Genomic DNA, 17,991 nt, shown 5'->3' with positions numbered 1-17,991 from the left:
TTTATCGTTCGTGATTCACAGATTATATTATTATATTAGTTTAACACTCCTCATTCGGTCTGTATGGAAGCGTTCAAATTAGAAGTCTAAAACATTTGAAATAAAATGTACAAATATTTAAATTATAATTTTTATTATTAATTTGAATGAATATAGTGAAAAAGTAACGAGTCTGTTTATTAATTCGGCGGAATTCTGACATTTCTATTTCCAGTTCCATTTGTCAGTCACTTTTGAAATTTCAGTTGTCACAAACCTTTTTTCTGCTGTTTGTATCATCAAACCAAACTAAAAAAACATTCTTAATATGAAAATTGATTTCATCTAAATTTATTACAGAAATAAATATTTAGTAATTTAAATAAAAAAAATCCAAATAATGCACACTTTATAGTATAATTAAAATAATTTATTTTGCTATGTTGGGAAAAAATAAACATCAGAAGTAATTATAGAAAGCTTTATTTATCAATTAGCATCATAGTCGTCGCCATTATCGTCATCTTCATCGACATCATCATCATTATCCCCAATATCAAACGTAAATAAAATTAACATTATTAATTAGGTGGTGGTATCGATACATGAGCCGTAGCCTGCTAGACCCAAACCAACTCGATTGAGTTGAGCTTGTAGTGAACTGCACTGACTCGCATGGGGAGAACGAAAAATAGTGATACTGTGTTGACTGCTAAATCTATGATGCTAAATCTATGATTTATGATGATGATTGAACATCGAATTATAGTTATAGTAGTCCAACGGCAATTCTAAGTGATGTACTTAGAACCAAGGCTGATTTTGTCCCACGTGTTTATAATATTTTATTAGCAGAATGCACCCGCGTAGTTTCCGTTCTCTTAGGAATAAGGAGATGAAATTTTGGGAATATAGCTTCCAAACAGTGAAAGAATTTTTCAAATCGGTTCAGTAATTTTGGAGCCTATAAATGCAAACAAACGAACAAACAAATAATCAATTCTTTCCTCTATAAATATTGGTATATATTAAATATTATTGTTTTCAAATTATAAGTAATAAAATGCAATAAATAAGTAAAAGTCAATAAGTTTCAAGGACCTAAATAAAAAAAATAAAAAGTTACAGACAAACAAACTTGCGGATGGGATAAAATTGTGATGTTGGCGATTCTAGTGTTAACAAATAAAAGCTGTCAGGGCCTCTATATTTTTGTGGTGTATAAACAGCCACATATATTGGTGTTTATAAAGCTATGGAAATTGCATTTGAACGTAAATTAAATTAAAATTTTTGTATGTGTAATGCATGATTGCCAAATATTACTTCATTTTATTAAAAAGGTTTGTGAAATCTGCTGTCTTTCCTGGTCTGGCTAGTTGATGATATTTTTTCGCCACTTAATTTCTATCAAATTTGATATTTTGTAAATTGTGTTGCTTAAAATTAAGATAATATTATATTGATTTATAATTAAATTGAAACTTAAGTCTGTATAAATTTCGGTTTTAGATTTGAAAGAAGTTTCGTTTTAGTTGAACTTGTCATCTTTTTTATGGGAACTGTTTTACATATAGGAACACCGGAAACGGAAATAGAAATGTCAGAATTCTACAGAATGAGTAAATGGACTCAAGTTAGAAATCTATTAAGGCACTATGTAAACGACCTATTTCCGAGTACAAACGAATAGGCACCAATATGAGTACCTACTACGTAAACGCCTCAGGTATGTTCGATAGCTACCATGAATATTTGTGCGATCTCGGCTCGGTGTCGGTTTTATATGTGATTCAAAGGACCACAGACTATAAGATTGCAAACTTTGACAATATAGCTAGAATGACTAGTAGACGCCGCGTGGTTTCACCCGCGTAGTTCCCGTTTCCGTAGGAATGCCGAATGAAATAAACTACTATGTGAGATTACTCGATCGTCAGTGGCTGATCAGAAGTCTCTTTTATTCCAGTCATTTATTAAAGGTAGGTATAACTAAGATTTCGGCTGGAAAATAGATTCAGATTTTTTTTTAATTACCGGAGCAGTTTGGCAGGGAGTCGAATTGACTATAAAAGTCTAAAGGCGGGCGAAGTCGCAGGTGTCCGCTGGTTTAATTTTAAAATCTCTAAATTAATGATATTTCTTGTAATCAGTTTATCTATTTATACATCTACATTATTTATTAGTACATCTGTATATGATATTTTGTAGGCTTCCTCTTAGGGTATTGGCACAGTAAAGGGTAAATAAGTTCGAGTAGGTATTTCTGCATATAAATTTTAATATAATAATAATTCATCATTATATCGCCGAGTCGTCCTTATCATATAAAGAATAGGGTTTATCAAGATCGTATATAAATCTAAATCACAAATGTCTATAATATATTATTTTTTTGTCTTTAAATAGGTACAAAACTTCGCCAAATTTCTAGTATGCCCTGAGGGGTTTTTTGGGCAATAAATCTAAAAATTGTTCCTACGCGACTAAAATACTTAAGTAGTCCGAAGTAGGCCATAATAAAGAGCGGACTAAAAGTTTGGCGCGAAGTTATAAAATTTAACAAAAAATGCAATTGCATTACATGTTTAAAAATATATTTGAACTTATCAATAACTATATTCATCGGTAACTTTCAACTGAGATTACTTTAATTACTTACTTAAATAATTCACAAAATCATATCGTATGTACCTACATACATAGAAAGGTGTCTTGTAAATAGTTAAGACACTATGCCGGTATAGTCACTTTATAATGAAGTATCTACATGAAATTTTGTACAAATTGCAATATATGCTCCTTCTTAGTTGAAAAAAATACAAAAATATTTCAATATTTGATAAACGTTAAGTAGGTAGGAACAGAGTTCAAAGATGTTTATAGATAAGCCAAGTTTAAGTAGGGGAAAAAAGAAAAAGAAAATGTCTATCTACAAAAAATTAAGTGCCAATATTTCTAAAACTTGGTAAACATAGAAGGAGGAGAATTTAGATCGATGGGCTTTGGCTCATTCATAATTGACCTCCCTATTTATTCTCGTATTTTATATAACACCTATTTACTTATCTGCCCATTACTCATTCTACATTGGAACACTATAAATGAGCGGCAAAGCTAAATAAATGTTAAGTAGATACATAATTATTAATTACCCCTTTCAAACAAATTGACTTTAAAGTAATATAATATATTGACTTTAATACCTACAAATATCCAACTAACACGAAAAGTTAAAAACTAACTATTGGCAGGCTCGCTCTAAAATGTTGCATGTCAACGTAACTTTAAAGGCGGGTGTGCTAAACCTTTTTAACGTAACTTCATAATTTTCTGTGATGTAACGTAAGTTATATTATTTTTAACCGACTTCCGATTGGAATGGAAGTGGATTTTTTGTTTCTTGATTGTATAAAAAAATATGTTTGTTGGTATAAATCAAGAGCAGGTGTTGTCCGACGTTACTTGGCGACGTTCTTGTACTGAATGTCAAACGTGCTCTCTGCTCAGTGGCTTTCTAAAAGCGATCAAGTCAGCGAAAACAACTAGATATTTAGATAGTATGAATATACGAGTATGATATTGTAAGCGTTAACTCTCACGTTAGTTGGAATACTTATTGACTTAATTGGCACCAGCTTGGGAGATATTACTTACAATTAATATAATATTTCCAATTTCAATAATTGAATTGTTATCAGAAATCTATTGAGTTGATATACTTATATTATATAGATAGATGTACCGATCTCTTTGAATTTAGTTGAGAATTTGAGATCGGAAAGTTTGAAAATGCATTTTTTTAAATTGTAGGAACACAAACACTTACCAGTAGTTACTTATTTCTGAGTTATTATTTTAACAGAGTACTTAATATGTCATATGCGTAGGTACGCATAGTTTTGTACTTCTGATACTTAATCAAATGTCTACAAAAACTATAGCTAAATAAGTAAATAAACATCTTTTAATTCTACTTAAGTAGAATACGCGTAAGTAAATCTGAAAAGTTGCTACCACACCTCTACGATCCAATATTGACAATAAGAATTCGATGTTTTTTTGTCGTAAATCGGACGGTCCTGAAAGATCCTCATAGGAAAGGTGTGGTAACGTCAAGGTGTAACATTAATTTGTAATTAGGTAATTACAAATTTCCTCAAAAAAGTTGGAACAAAATTTTTTTATTTTGAATTGAAGATTTATTCTTGTGCTTTTATTTCAATTCAAATCACACTTTTTGCTATCGTATTTAATTGTGCAAAATAGTTTAGGTACTTAACCAACTGAAAAAGACTAATTAACTAACGGTGTAATATATTTATTGAATACCCCAATATAGAGGTGATTTCCAGTTTTCCAAGCCTGTTTCGTCGCAATCGTTTTTCTCGGTATTAAGTACATGTAGCATCTTAGTAGGTATTTCAAAGTTATAAATAATCATCATAAAAATACATCTACGACTAGGTAAAATAGCATGTTTGTTCTTGGTCTCGATGTCCATACAATGCCAGTAGTCGTAGGTCTAACAAGACAAGCATGGATTGAGACAAATGAAATATAGATCGAACATTTTTCTAGATGGCTTTCAAAGTCCACATCAATCTGTCTTCCCGTTGGATGGCGAGTCGGTCGCAGAGGTGTGGTCTCACATTTTTAGTAAATACTTCATGTTGGATCTATAAATATTTGAATCAATTCATTAAGCTTTACACACATCTGCGAGTTGCAACGGAGTTCTCATAATGTTTAAACCTAATTTAATTGGCGAGGCTTTGCTCCCATTGAAACCGCAATGATGAGTGTAAAGCTTTATGGGAAACATGCTCGTGTTTGACAATATATAACCCGGTGTTTAGTCATGGTGGCGTCAAAGGCACTCCTGTGGCAATGGTGATGGATCTTCATTGTCGCGGTCATCTGGCAAGTTGTTGTTCTGTTCTTGATCCCGGCTTAGAACGAAAACCGGTTCTACATTTTCATCTTCACTATTGAATCTGTAAAAAGGAAAGGCTGATTTGAAAAAGCGATAATTTTAACCTAAGTATACTTAACATGTTCGCTGCGGCACTGATACTTTCCTCTCGAACGAGGTTTTTTGACCTCGTACTAAAACATTATGTGGTGCCGAACGAGGTTAATCGACCTCGTGACGTTTACGAGGTCAATTGACCTCGTGCTGCAGCGAACGTGTTAAGAGAGTAACTTGAACTATTTTTAACGAAACTCAGAATCGAAGGAATCGAACCCTTATAGACATAGTTTTGTGAAACAAAAACCAAAAAATAAAAAATCAGATTTCGGCTTTTTAAAATTTTTATGATCCGTCTTTGCAGACGATCTTGCTTATACTGACGCGTAACCCGAAACATTGTCAGGAACTATTAAATTAAGTGGATGAGTTCTGCTCGTGTACTGAGGGACTGAGGACAAAACCAAGTAAAGCTCCTGCCTATGTCTGGGGAGATGAAATACCGAATATACTTCCTACGATCCATGACTCTCTATTAGTGCCCAAAAAGTAACCACAATTGCAGAAGCAGTGCCTTTTAAATTTCTTTGTAGAAAGATTGACTACAAAGGACGTACACCAGCCCTATAGGTAGTTGTCGATAACTTCATTAATGACATGACATGGTCTCAATAAGGTAGACCAACAGCCAATAAGCAATATCAAATAAGCGTGGATTGACTTGGCCTTTCCTTGTGCATGATATTGGTAAAACCCTTCTAGCAAAATTGGATGCAAACGTCATAAAGACATTGAATATTTGGTTTGGACTGACACGGCCGGCCGCGTGTATTTCTCGCTGACAATGTACGAGTAGCTTTCCATTAGTGAAAGAATTTTCAAAAAATGAAATCTTACCTCTTTATAATATTAGTTTATATTATGTAAGGCTCAGAGTCACACAGCGGGCGATGGAACGAGCTATGTTAGGAGAATCAGAAATGAGTAGATCCGCAGAAGAACCAAAGTCACCGACATAGCTCAACGAGTTGCGAAGCTGAAGTGGCAATGGGCGGGGAACATACTTCGAAGAGCCGATGGACGTTGGGGTCCCAAAGTGCTGGAATGGCGAGCCCGCATTAAGCGCAGTGTTGGCTGACCCCCCACCAGGTGGACTGACGACATCAAGCGAGTCGCAGGGATTCGCTGGATGCAGTCGGCTCAGTATCGTGATGTTTGGAAGTCCCTACAAAAGGCCTATGTCCTGCAGTGGACGTCCATCGGCTGACATGATGATGATGATGATGATGATGATGAAAAATACATATAAAACAACTTACTGGTAACGAGGACCCTCTCCCCTCATCGTGCATATGGCATTGGTGAGTGCTTTCACATAGTTTTTGGCAAGCGTTAGTGTTTCTATCTTCGATAGACTTCGGTTGTCCTTTTTAACGTGAGGAATAACACGACGTAGATCCTGAAAAGAAAATTAAACATTCATAAATTAGAGGAATAAGTACAAATTCGAGTGCAAGAGATCAATTTACACCGGTTGGACTATTGGTAGAAAGGGGACTATTAGGTATGTTCTAATTTATGTATTCATATACTAGCGGACGCCCGCGACTTCGTCTGCCCTTAGATCTCTTTAATCCAGCCCGTACAGTAGTATCGCTGTAAAATGGAGTAACTTCTCCCGTTTTCCCAACATTTCCCTTTACTGCTCTGCTCCTATTGATCGTAGCGTTATGAAAAGTATACTATAACCTGCCCAGGAGTATGAAGAATAATTTTACCAAGTTTCGTTAAAATCCGTCGAGTAGTTTTTGTTTCTATAACGAACATACAGACAGACAATTTTATTGATCACATTTTTGGCATTAGTATCGATCACTTATCACCCCCTGATAGTTATTTTGGAAATATATTTCATGAACAGAATTGAGCTCTCCACAGATTTATTATAAGTTTAGATTTTTGTGTATAGGGTAGGTAGGTAGTAGTACATATGGGAAAAAATCGAAAAAAGCCTGAAATACCAATACCCCATATTATTTAATCGCGGTTTTTTTAATGAAAGTAAATTGTAGGTAGCTATTACAGAACCGTGTTTGTTAGGCCAGTATTAAAAAAGTGCAAAACAACATAAAAAGCGCATTCTTTAAGTTTAATGCCATTCTTTAACGCATAAAAAAACATAGTACAAAAATAAATAAATACTATCAGCTATGCATAAACCTTGAAAACATAGTCAATTAGCTAATTAAGCGAGTTTTCGCCAATTTTATACAATTAATCATACAATTACCTCGAACGCACGGTTCAGTGAGTGCATCCGCATGCGTTCCCGTTCGTTGCTCTCCAGTCTGCGGAGATTGCGCTCCCGTGCGGATATTCCGCAGCGGCGACGTCGCCCCGGCCCGCTGGAGCTCGTCGTGCCGGAGGACGACGAGCTGGCGGGAGTCCGTCGCGGCCGACACACGCGACGCGGAATTTGTTCATCGCTACCACTGCCACTGTCATAGAAATCTGAAACATTATGCAAATCAAATCAAAATCTACCGAATCATTTCACCGCGGCTAGTTGCCTCGACTGGTGAAGGGCTGGCTCATTTTTTGCGCAAAGGATCAGTCTGGCTGTCCAGCGCGTAAATGCAACCAGTATTCTTGCCACCATTCCACGTGGGCATGATTTGTATAGTTATTAGGATAAGTTAGTTTAAGTTCCATATTGTATTCTTTCTCAATAAAAAAAAAATCAAAATTCATCTTCACTACTCTTGTTCAAAAATTTTTGATGGCCTCCGTGGCGCAGTGGTGTGCGCGGTGGATTTACAAGACGGAGGTTCCTGGGTTCGATCCCCGGCTGGGCCGATTGAGGTTTTCTTAATTAGTACAGATATGGCTGGAGGAAGGCTTCGGCCGTGGCTAGTTACCACCCTACCGACAAAGACGTACCGCCAAGCAATTTAGCGCTCCGGTACGATGTCGTGTAGAAACCGAAAAGAGTGTGGATTTCAACCTACTTGTAACAAGTTAGCCCGCTTCAACCTTAGATTGCATCATCAATTACCATCAGGTGAGATTGTAGTCAAGGGCTAACTTGTAGAGAATAAAAAAAGGGCAAGGGTAGGGCAGGGGTAGTGTATGGAAGAAGTGCACTAAAGTCAAAGCGAAGCTTGACCGGGTCCGCTAGTAAGATTATAAAGTTTCAAAATCTACTAAAATTCTTATATCGTAATTAGATAAAAATTCATACATTTTTAGCTTCGTTGCATTAAATATGACAATTTTCAATCAATAAACTATAAACTTAAACGCACAAATAATAAAGATATTTGTAATTTTGTTTGAACGCCCATACAAATCTAATGATCAGCAAATCAACGACTTTCGATTCATCGATTAATTCATGCAATTTTGTATGGGGCATTATTCAGGAATCCGCGGCAGCGCCGCAAATCTGACCCTTTAAATCCCTGTAGCTCCGAAATTAATGATCGCAGATACCCTGTGACTTTAGGAAATTGCTTTACTATTAGCATACTCCTGATTTATATATAATTTAAAGAACGAAAACTCTATTAGGTATGTTAGATCCGAGACAAAATTCTCTGCGTAAATAACTCAACCATTTCTGGATTGCAAAAAGAAACTAAGTCTCCTAAAGGAAAAAGATAACTTCACTAAGTTCACTTAGTTGTCCATCTGTCTGTCTATCTATTAAGTTACCACTTACCTATGAATATATACAAGAGTTTACCTAACAGAGTAATTTTACTTAGGGAATACGTAAGCAGTGAAAGTAAGAAAAGGCAACTAGGTAGTGCGATAAATGCCAAGTACCTACATTTAATTAATATATTCAGATTTATGAGTAGATTATAATATTTACAAGTCTGTATATACTTATTTACTGCCGCAATGGTTCAATATATACAGTAGAACCCGCTTAAGACGATCACGCTTAAAACGATTTCTCACACAATACGTCATTTTACGAAAGTCCCTATAATTTAATTTATAATTAAATATTGAGACATGTTTTCATACATTTCCTAACGCTTAATACGATTCGTCGTTTAATACACCTACATGACACACGCGTGTGATTCCAAATGTGACAAATAAATTACAACAGATAGATCATAAAGGTTCTTATACAAGGTTGCAGGACAAGACAAGACATGATATCTTTAAGAACTGAAAGACCCTGACAGCAAATGACCCTTGACATGATGCGATTCTAAACTGAAAATTTTGAAGATGCACTGCAAAAGTAAAATTTAATTGAAAAATTCATAATTGCTAATGCATCAAAATCTTTTTGTCATACCATAATAAGTGATTACATTAAGTAACATAATTAGGTAGTCTTTACACCAAATACACAATTTTTTATAATTATGTATGTGTACATTAGTCGTTATATTTTTCACTATCACCCACCCATATCCCGCATAATACGCTTTCCCGTCTAAGACGCGTTTTTTAGTTGGGTCCCTGCGAAATCGTATTTAACGGGTTCTACTGTATATATGGACTCTATATATAGACTCTTCGCCGCTGGTATCTACCTAGTAATACGTAGTATCTATTAATCTGAGCTAGTAACCAATAGCTGTACTTTTTATACAACTGTGTTCGTATTTTACGCTCCTGTTAAGCGTCGGCGTATACAGCCCACGTAATGGTATATACGTGGGAGGCTTAGCATCACATCACATCACTATCACAGACAGTTTTATCTATTTAAGTACCGTAGGTACGTCACTATGATCTGTGACGTATTTCATTTTATTTATAGTATACCGATTTATTTATAATGAAAGCTAGTGGTAGAATTTTGCTACTTATACTTAAATGTGAAAGATGTATGTTTGGATATTTCAATGTTAGTTGCTCTATCAGAAGGCAAGGATAAATGGATTTGAATTTGACACTAAAGGCACACACTTATATAATAATAGTACAATAAGTATGTAACATAGGTCAAAAGACCTTTTTTGTACCAATATGCCTCGTCGTATGTTCGTAAAGTAAACGTTCTACAAAATTAGTTAGGATCCTGTTTAATTTTAAAATTCAATAAATCCATGCAAATAAATAAATCAATTTGAATTAATTTGATTTAAGTCGATCAGCCTACATGGAGTTAGACGAAGTACAAGTAAATCTAACGTTGCAAGTGACTTGATCGAAAATTGAGCATTACGTGATGAGAAGACATGCTTGAAGTATTTGCGTCAGCGTTACATACGTTTATAATATTAAAGTCATTATCAAAGATAATACAAATATGTAAACAAAACAATTCATTTCATTCAAACTGATCAGTCTAAAGTAACCCTTTTGAGTGTCTAAAGTAGTCTAAAGTAACACGTTTTGAGTGTTTGTGTAAACGGCAAACTTAGTTAGGAGTTAGTTAACGTCTAATAAAATACAAAACAAAATCCTTCAGTATTCACTTCATTCAAAGATCACCCTACTTAATAGGAATTAGGCGAAGTAACTCTAGATCTAGAAAGTTCCAAGTGGCTTGATTGAAACTTGAGTATAACGTGATGAGAATACGCGATTGAAGTTTTGTGTTAACGCGTAATAATATTAGAGAGGATCAAGCATGATATAAAAATCAAACAATTCATTTGATTCAAACCGATCAGCCTACTTAATAGGAATTAGGCAAAGTAACTCTCGAACGTTGCAAGTGGCTTGATCGATACTTGAGTATTACGTGATGAGAAAACACGCTTGAAGTTTTATGTAAACGCATAGTAAAGATCAAGAATAACATAAAAAATAAAACAATTCATTTGATTCAAACCGATCAGCCTACTTAATAGGAATTAGGCGAAGTAACTCTCGAACGTTGCAAGTGGCTTGATCGACACTTGAGTATTACGTGATGAGAAAACACGCTTGAAGTTTTAAGTAAACGCATAGTAAGGATCAAGCATAATATAAAAAATAAAACAATTCATTTGATTCAAACCGATCAGCCTAGCTAATAGGAATTAAGGCGAAGTAACTCTCGAACGTTGCAAGTGGCTTGATATAACGTGATGAGAATACACAATTGAAGTTTTGCATAAACGCGTAATAATGTTAGAAAGAATCAAGCAATTAAAAAAAATAAAAGAATTCATTTGATTCAAACCGATCAGCCTACTTAGATAGGAATTAGGCGAAGTAACTCTCGAACGTTGCAAGTGGCTTGATTGAAACTTGAGTATTACGTGATGAAAAAACACGGTTGAAGTTTTACGTAAACGCATGGTAAGGATCAAGAATAACATAAAAATAAAACAATTCATTTGATTCAAACCGATCAGCCTACTTAGATAGGAATTAGGCGAAGTAACTCTCGAACGTTGCAAGTGGCTTGATTGAAACTTGAGTATTACGTGATAAGAAAACACGCTTGAAGTTTTACGTAAACGCATAGTAAGGATCAAGTATAATTAAAAAAATAAAACAATTCATTTAATTCAAACCGATCAGCCTACTTAATAGGAATTAGGCAAAGTAACTCTCGAACGTTGCAAGTGGCTTGATCGAGACTTGAGTAGGTATTACGTGATGCGACTCCGCGCTCGAGTATTTGCGTAAACGCGGTGCACGGTTAATCGATTTGAACGCGAGTACGGGCGATTTTCGTAATACCTTATCAGCACGATGAAAGTGACGATCATTTCCATTAAACATACGTGACGGTTTAATAGTTTTTTGACTGACTTTTTCATTACCTGTTAAGTTTTATAATGAGTTTGGTGGTGTCACGAATTTGTTGTTAATTTATATTTAAGATACTATATCATTTTATTTTATTTACTAGGTATGTATTCTTACAGAGAATATAGTATATGAATACTATATTATGTCTCACAAAGTATTTAAAATGTATATTGTATACGTTAAAAGCGACTAATCTGACTTGGATGAGGCTTTAAATGCATAATTTCGAATCGAATCGAACGTACGTAGTACAAAAACGGAAAACCCTTTAACCCCTCCTGTGGCAGCTGTCACCTTCAATTTTATGCAGAGCTGGTAGCATCCCGCTCTGGTATTTAAAAATTAAATGGATATCTGGCAATCGACCGGAGCGGTCAGTAACCTGGCGCCGGTTTTTTGTTTGAATAGCGCTTTTAAAACACTCTAGGGGTAGAGTAGGGGTAGGGAAGGGTAGGAGTAGGGTAGTGTAGGGTAGGGATAGGGAAGAAGTGCATATAAGTCAAAGCGAAGCTTGACCGGGTCCGATAGTTAGTAATAAATAATAATAATAATATATTATAGCAGTGCTCAAACTGAGAAAAATGATTGAATAATTATAGACCTATATATATTTGATCGAAAAAGAGATCGAGAATCGAGAAAAAGAGATATTTACTGGTACGTAAGTCAAAAGTCGGCTAACTAGCCGTGACAGGAAAAACATCGTGAGGAAATCTGCACCAGAGAATTTTCTTAACTCTCTGCGTGTATGAAGTCTTCCAATCATTGGGCCAGCGTGGTGGACTATTGGTGTAACCCCTCTCGTTCTGAGAAGAGCTCAGCAGTGAGCCGAATATGGGTTGATAATGATGATGATGATGAGTAGTAGTATCTAGTAGAAAAGTAATTCGAACGTACCACCAGCTTGCTCTATTTTAACTTCTGATTCTTCTTGTTTTTTGTTGTAGTACTCGGTGGCGTCCTCTTCATAGTACAGCATCATTTGGTCAGGTGACGTCGCTTCTGAACCGCCGCCTTCAGCGCTGGCCCACTGAGGCATGGTGACACCTGGAATTGACAAACTTATGGTCAATACCTTGTTGGTACTGTAACTATGTAGTATGTATCAGCGAAGCACGAGGTCCTGGGTAACCATCTTCATCCATTGAAGAGTTCCTCAATGGTAAAGATGCTTGGAGGCCATTGGATCAGCTTCCACCTTCACACAGGAAGTAAAACTATAAGAAATTGTAATGTTTTCATTATTGTAAATTATAATATTGTATGATTTTTTTTAAAAGAGTAACTGTTGAGTTTCTTGCCGGTTTCTTCTCAGCAGAACCTGCCTTCCGAACCGGCGGTAGAATCTTTACAAATAGTCAACTGACGTATCAAAAGTACTTGTAAATTTAGCCTACTTGAAATAAATTAATTTTGAATTCTTTGAATTTTTTTGAATCCCCGATACCTTAGAGAGGTAGGTAGGTACCTACCAGTGGCGAAGGATGTAATTTTGTCGAAGGTAAGCCGTCCCAAAGAAAAGGAAATTCATACCGATTGATACAAACTCCGGTTTCTCATAGATCCATACATATATTATGTATGTACGAGTAGGTATGGATTTTTAAAAGGTAACCAGGTGGAAACCGTCTGTATGGATTCTTCCCCGCTGGTACCTACAAGTACCTACATATTTATACCTATAATATAAAAATGAATCGCAAAATGCGTTGATAAGCGCATAACTCAACAACGCCTGAACGGCGAGAAATCTCAGAAAAGAAAGAAAATCGAATAATTGCCGGAAAAACCATCAAAATAGCCCTTTTTTTTCCCACACAAATGTTTTTAACTAAAATTTAGTCAATTTGAGCTTTATTGTTATTGTATAAAGTTCATATTAATAATAATTAGAAAACGGGGTAGGATAGGGTAGGGGTAGGGTAGGGCTAGTTGAAAGTTTACATCGAGTTTCACGCGGACGCAGTCGCGGGCGTCCGCTAGTACTTATAATAAATCTGTAGAGAGTCAATTATGTACATGCAATATATTTACTAAATAACTATTTGGGGGTGATTAGTGATCGATACTGATGCCATGCAATGCAATCAATAAAATTTTTGTCTGTCTGTCTATATGTTCGTTATAGAAACAAAAATTACTCGACCGATTATAACAAAACTTGGTACAATTATTCTTCATACTCCTGTGCAGGTATACTTTTCATCACACTACGATCAATAGGAGCAGAGCGTTGAAAGGAAAACGTACGTATTTCACAATAGCCATGAATCGACTGCTGAACTCCATCACCGATAACTTAATAAGTTAAACCAATGGCAATTGAAGAAGCAGCGAGTCTCGAAGACGTGCAACTGATTGCATCAATGCAAATTATATGAAAGTAACGGCATAGTCAGTAAATTATTGCGGAACACTGTTGCTACAGCGAACTATACGCTTTAATTTATATTATACGTATATTGATTAAATATTGAATTCGTTTGATAAGCGTGTCCTGTAATCTGCAAACGTGTAATACATTAATGTTTCAGATAAGCAATTTTTAAAGTAAAGTTTAACTTCCTCAAGTTATTTATAACATAAAATTGAAAATTTTGAAAAATCCCCGAAGGTCATGAAATTATTAATTACACTCTCGATCAAGTCATCAATATTCTCTTTCAGTGCACTTTCATTTGAGACCCCACTCGAGTATATTTGCAGACATTCGGTTATTCTTCCACAGAACTTTAACACTCAGAACTTTTAAACGGCTTAACCGGTTTTCATAAAACATATTTAACAACACTTGCACATAAGTCGCCCTTCATACAAACAAAAAAATAAAATCGCTTCATCCGTTCGGGAGAAGACAGACAAGGAAACCCATTGAAGGAAAACCGAAACTGTAAAACAAGGTGGCCCCAAATGTCAAAGATACATTGGCTCTGTGCCTTATTAGTCGGACCTGTACCCACCCTAGGATTTTGGGCTACCGACATGGATAATAGACTTGATGTCGGGGGCCAGGCCTACCCTAGAAAATAATCCTAGATACGCCAATGAGTTCTAAACGAACTCATTGGCGTATCTAGGATAGAAGGGCAGAAGAAGAAAAGGCTGAAACCGGTTTTAATTTCCTTTTCCAGTGGAGAGTGGAGACCCTTGGGCCAATGAATCGTAGTGTGACTAAATCTCAGAATGGTTTCACCGCGGCTAGTTGCCTCAACTGGTGACAGAAGGGCTGGCTCATTTTTTGTGCAAAGAATCAGCCTGACTGACCAACACGGAAATGCAGCCAGTATTCTTGCCACCATTCCACGTGGGCATGATTTGTATAGTTATTAGGAACCAACTTCCCAACTAAGGGCTATGAAATTGCATGTTTCACAGCTTGACTCAGTCTGGGACCTTACGATCAAAAGCCACATTGGCCAACGAGGCAGTCACCCTCGTATACACTATCCAGTTAATATTAACGGTAACTATTAAGGCAATAATTTTTGATTATGAAGGCGAATGAACGAAGAGCAACAAGTGGTCCTAGGGGTTTTTCACACTATTCAAAAGTTTTTCGTGTAGCAGATTTATTATATTTTTAATCGACTTCAAAAAAAGGAGGATTTTCAATTCGAGTCAATGATTTTTTTGTATGTATGTTACTCGAAGACTACTGAACCGATGTAAATATTTTTTGTTAGTCCCATTTTTTCATGTCAGGGTCTGATGATGGGATCTTGGAGAAAACGTGGAGAACTTTCAAAACTCGTAAGGGCAACTATAGGGTTTTATATTTTTTCCATTAAACATTTTAAACCACTACAACTTTATGAATGTCTGGCGTCGATCTGATAATGGAGGTGAAACACAGACGAGGGAAATCTTTAACGATTTACACCATGATTTACCCAATTTCTCAATTAAATCATTTATTTGCTAGAATGTGGTACATGTTTTGACCTTCATGAGCATATTACTGTTACTTGTTTATTTCAGTAACTTATAAATACATTCTCGATTAAATATTATCAAGATATATTGTCAGTTCAAATTAATACTGGTAAGTAATTTAACGTTAGCTTTTCTCGGAAGATATCAAAACAAATTTGTTACCCATTTAACCCTGTAATCAATTTCTATTCAGTAGTCTGTATTCGCCTTTAACTGAAGGCGGGGCTCGGTCGCCAGGAGACCATAGGCGCCCCAGCGGCGCCAGCCGCGACAAATGACATTAACATCCATGACTATACATGAGTGACGTTCAGGATGATCATTTGTTCGTAAATACACTATCCAGGGCCATACTGACACGATTTTAACCACGTAATTGCTTTATGTAAAACCTGTTACATACTAGTGTTACATACTTACTATAGGTATAAGGCAAGGCTCAGTTTTGTGTTTGAACCGGTTCTTTGTGGCCTTAAAATATAATAACGTAAATTTATAATGAAAGTATTTATCGTGAGTTGATATATCGAAATAGTTGCTAAAAAGTAGGTGCGGTTCGTTAACCGACTTCCCAAAAAGGCGGAGGTTATCAATCAAAATAAATTGTTTGGAAAACATAAGATAGTTACAAACGTTATACGCATGGTGGATTACGTTAAAGGGGCCTGTTTATAAAACTAACGCGAGGTATTTTTAAAAAAAAAAAAACTTAAAATATTTTAAAAAACATGCTTTAAGCACGAATAAAAAATTACAAATATTGGATTTAAGTCATGTGACTATTTTTTCGTATTCCTGAAAGGAAACCCTTTCATTTGATATCTATATCATGAGGGATGATTTCAAACAGTACGCCATCTTGGGGAGGCCGCCATATTGGTATTGTAATGACGTTTCTTAGCTAGTCATGTATTGTCATCAGAACTCAGAGCGTGTGCAAAACATCGTAAACGAAGACCGGAAAGTGGGTCATATTAAGATTCCAAGATTTTATTACATAAATAGTTACAAGTTAAGCTAATTTAAGCGTGTTAAAAAATTGTGATAAGGGATCAAAAGATAAAATAGCACGTTTATTTTTAAATATTTTGTTAAGAAGTCTGTAAATCAAATCAACCTAAAAAGTAAGCAAATCATTTCAGATAGTCCTAAACTTTATTAAGTGGTTTGTAAAATTTATCAAGAGACTGAAGTTAAAACACCTGAGGTAATTTTTACTTTGTTACTGATATTTAAAAGTACTCACGAATTGGCTATTAACTATAATACATAAATAATAACGACATAAGAATAAAGTAAACTGAAAATTTACTAAAATATATGTAATAATAATAATTAACTGTAATATAACAAATAAATGTAATGTTTGCATTAAAAACAAAGAAACAATATGAAATACTAAACGAAAGATAACTTAAAACCATCGTTCTCCTATTAAAAAGTGGATGCACAATCAGCGACCAAAAATGTCCCCACTCAATGTCCTCACTCAAAATGAATGCCAAATACAATTTCTTGGCACTCAATTCAAGTAGTCGCATTTGCAAATTCAACCTTAAACTCGATTCTTAAGGTTGAATTTGCTCTGAATTTCGGATTCTATTGAATATTGGACTATATTTAATGGCCTCTAAGTATAATTTTCTTTACCAATAATTCTAAAACTGTCAAAGCAAAATTGGCCAGTTTTTAAGTGAAATTTTCTACATGATTGTGCGTTTTTTAATAAGAGGTCAATGCTTAAAACATTTGAAATAGTTTTCGTAGCGGGTCTACGCCACTGCCACGTGGCATGTACTGCGTAGCAATAGCTACACGGCACTGCTACGAGTTGGAAAAGGGGTGTTTTAAATCCGGGATAACGTTATGAATAATGTAAATACTTGCACATACTCTTTGGTTAATTTGAGTACTTAAAAGAACTTAAATGATTTATAACTAACTTAACTCATAACTGTAACTTTCATACACAAAACTAAATATAACATCTTTTAAAATTTTAATAACAACTGTATTTAAACGCTGTTGATTTAAAAAAAAATTGTAACATTTTTAAATAGCGAAATAGGTATACACCCCGGCAAATAAGTTGATCCTAAGTTACAGTTATCTGCGCAGGCAGACTTTTGTGCACTTCTTCCATACCCTCACCTACCCTACTCCAACAGTAGGGTAGGTAAGGGTATGGAAGAAGTGCATAAAAATCTAAGCGAAGCTTGACCGGGTCCGCTAGTAAATTATAAATCTTATTTAATAGAGTAACACACCAATTTGAGAACCTCGTTCTTTTTGGATACCAAAGACTCTCTCTTGTTTGGATGTAACAAATGCACGATTTAAATTATTCATTAGGTAAATTTAAATTCCGTGCACTTATTTTCGGGCGT

General features: G+C 35.3%; 1 protein-coding gene across 1 annotated transcript in view; it reads right to left on the bottom strand.

Moving 5' to 3' along the window:
* Window positions 1–2,240: 2,240 nt before the first annotated feature.
* LOC112054528 (protein dimmed) overlaps window positions 2,241–17,991 on the bottom strand; it is a 28,624-nt gene continuing 12,873 nt past the window's right edge. Inside the window, exons 2-5 of the mRNA XM_024094347.2 lie at window positions 12,569–12,718; window positions 7,242–7,462; window positions 6,271–6,410; window positions 2,241–4,976 (exon numbers count right to left, since the gene is read on the bottom strand). Coding sequence (XP_023950115.2) covers window positions 4,850–4,976; window positions 6,271–6,410; window positions 7,242–7,462; window positions 12,569–12,710 — 630 coding nt within the window. The 5' untranslated portion in view covers window positions 12,711–12,718 and the 3' untranslated portion in view covers window positions 2,241–4,849. The remainder of the gene's footprint in view (window positions 4,977–6,270; window positions 6,411–7,241; window positions 7,463–12,568; window positions 12,719–17,991) is intronic.

This window comes from Bicyclus anynana, chromosome 11, assembly GCF_947172395.1.
Source record: "Bicyclus anynana chromosome 11, ilBicAnyn1.1, whole genome shotgun sequence".
Classification (NCBI taxonomy): Eukaryota; Metazoa; Arthropoda; class Insecta; order Lepidoptera; family Nymphalidae; genus Bicyclus; species Bicyclus anynana.
The sequence above is the reverse complement of the archived record's forward strand: the minus strand, read 5'-3'. Positions and strand labels throughout refer to the sequence as shown.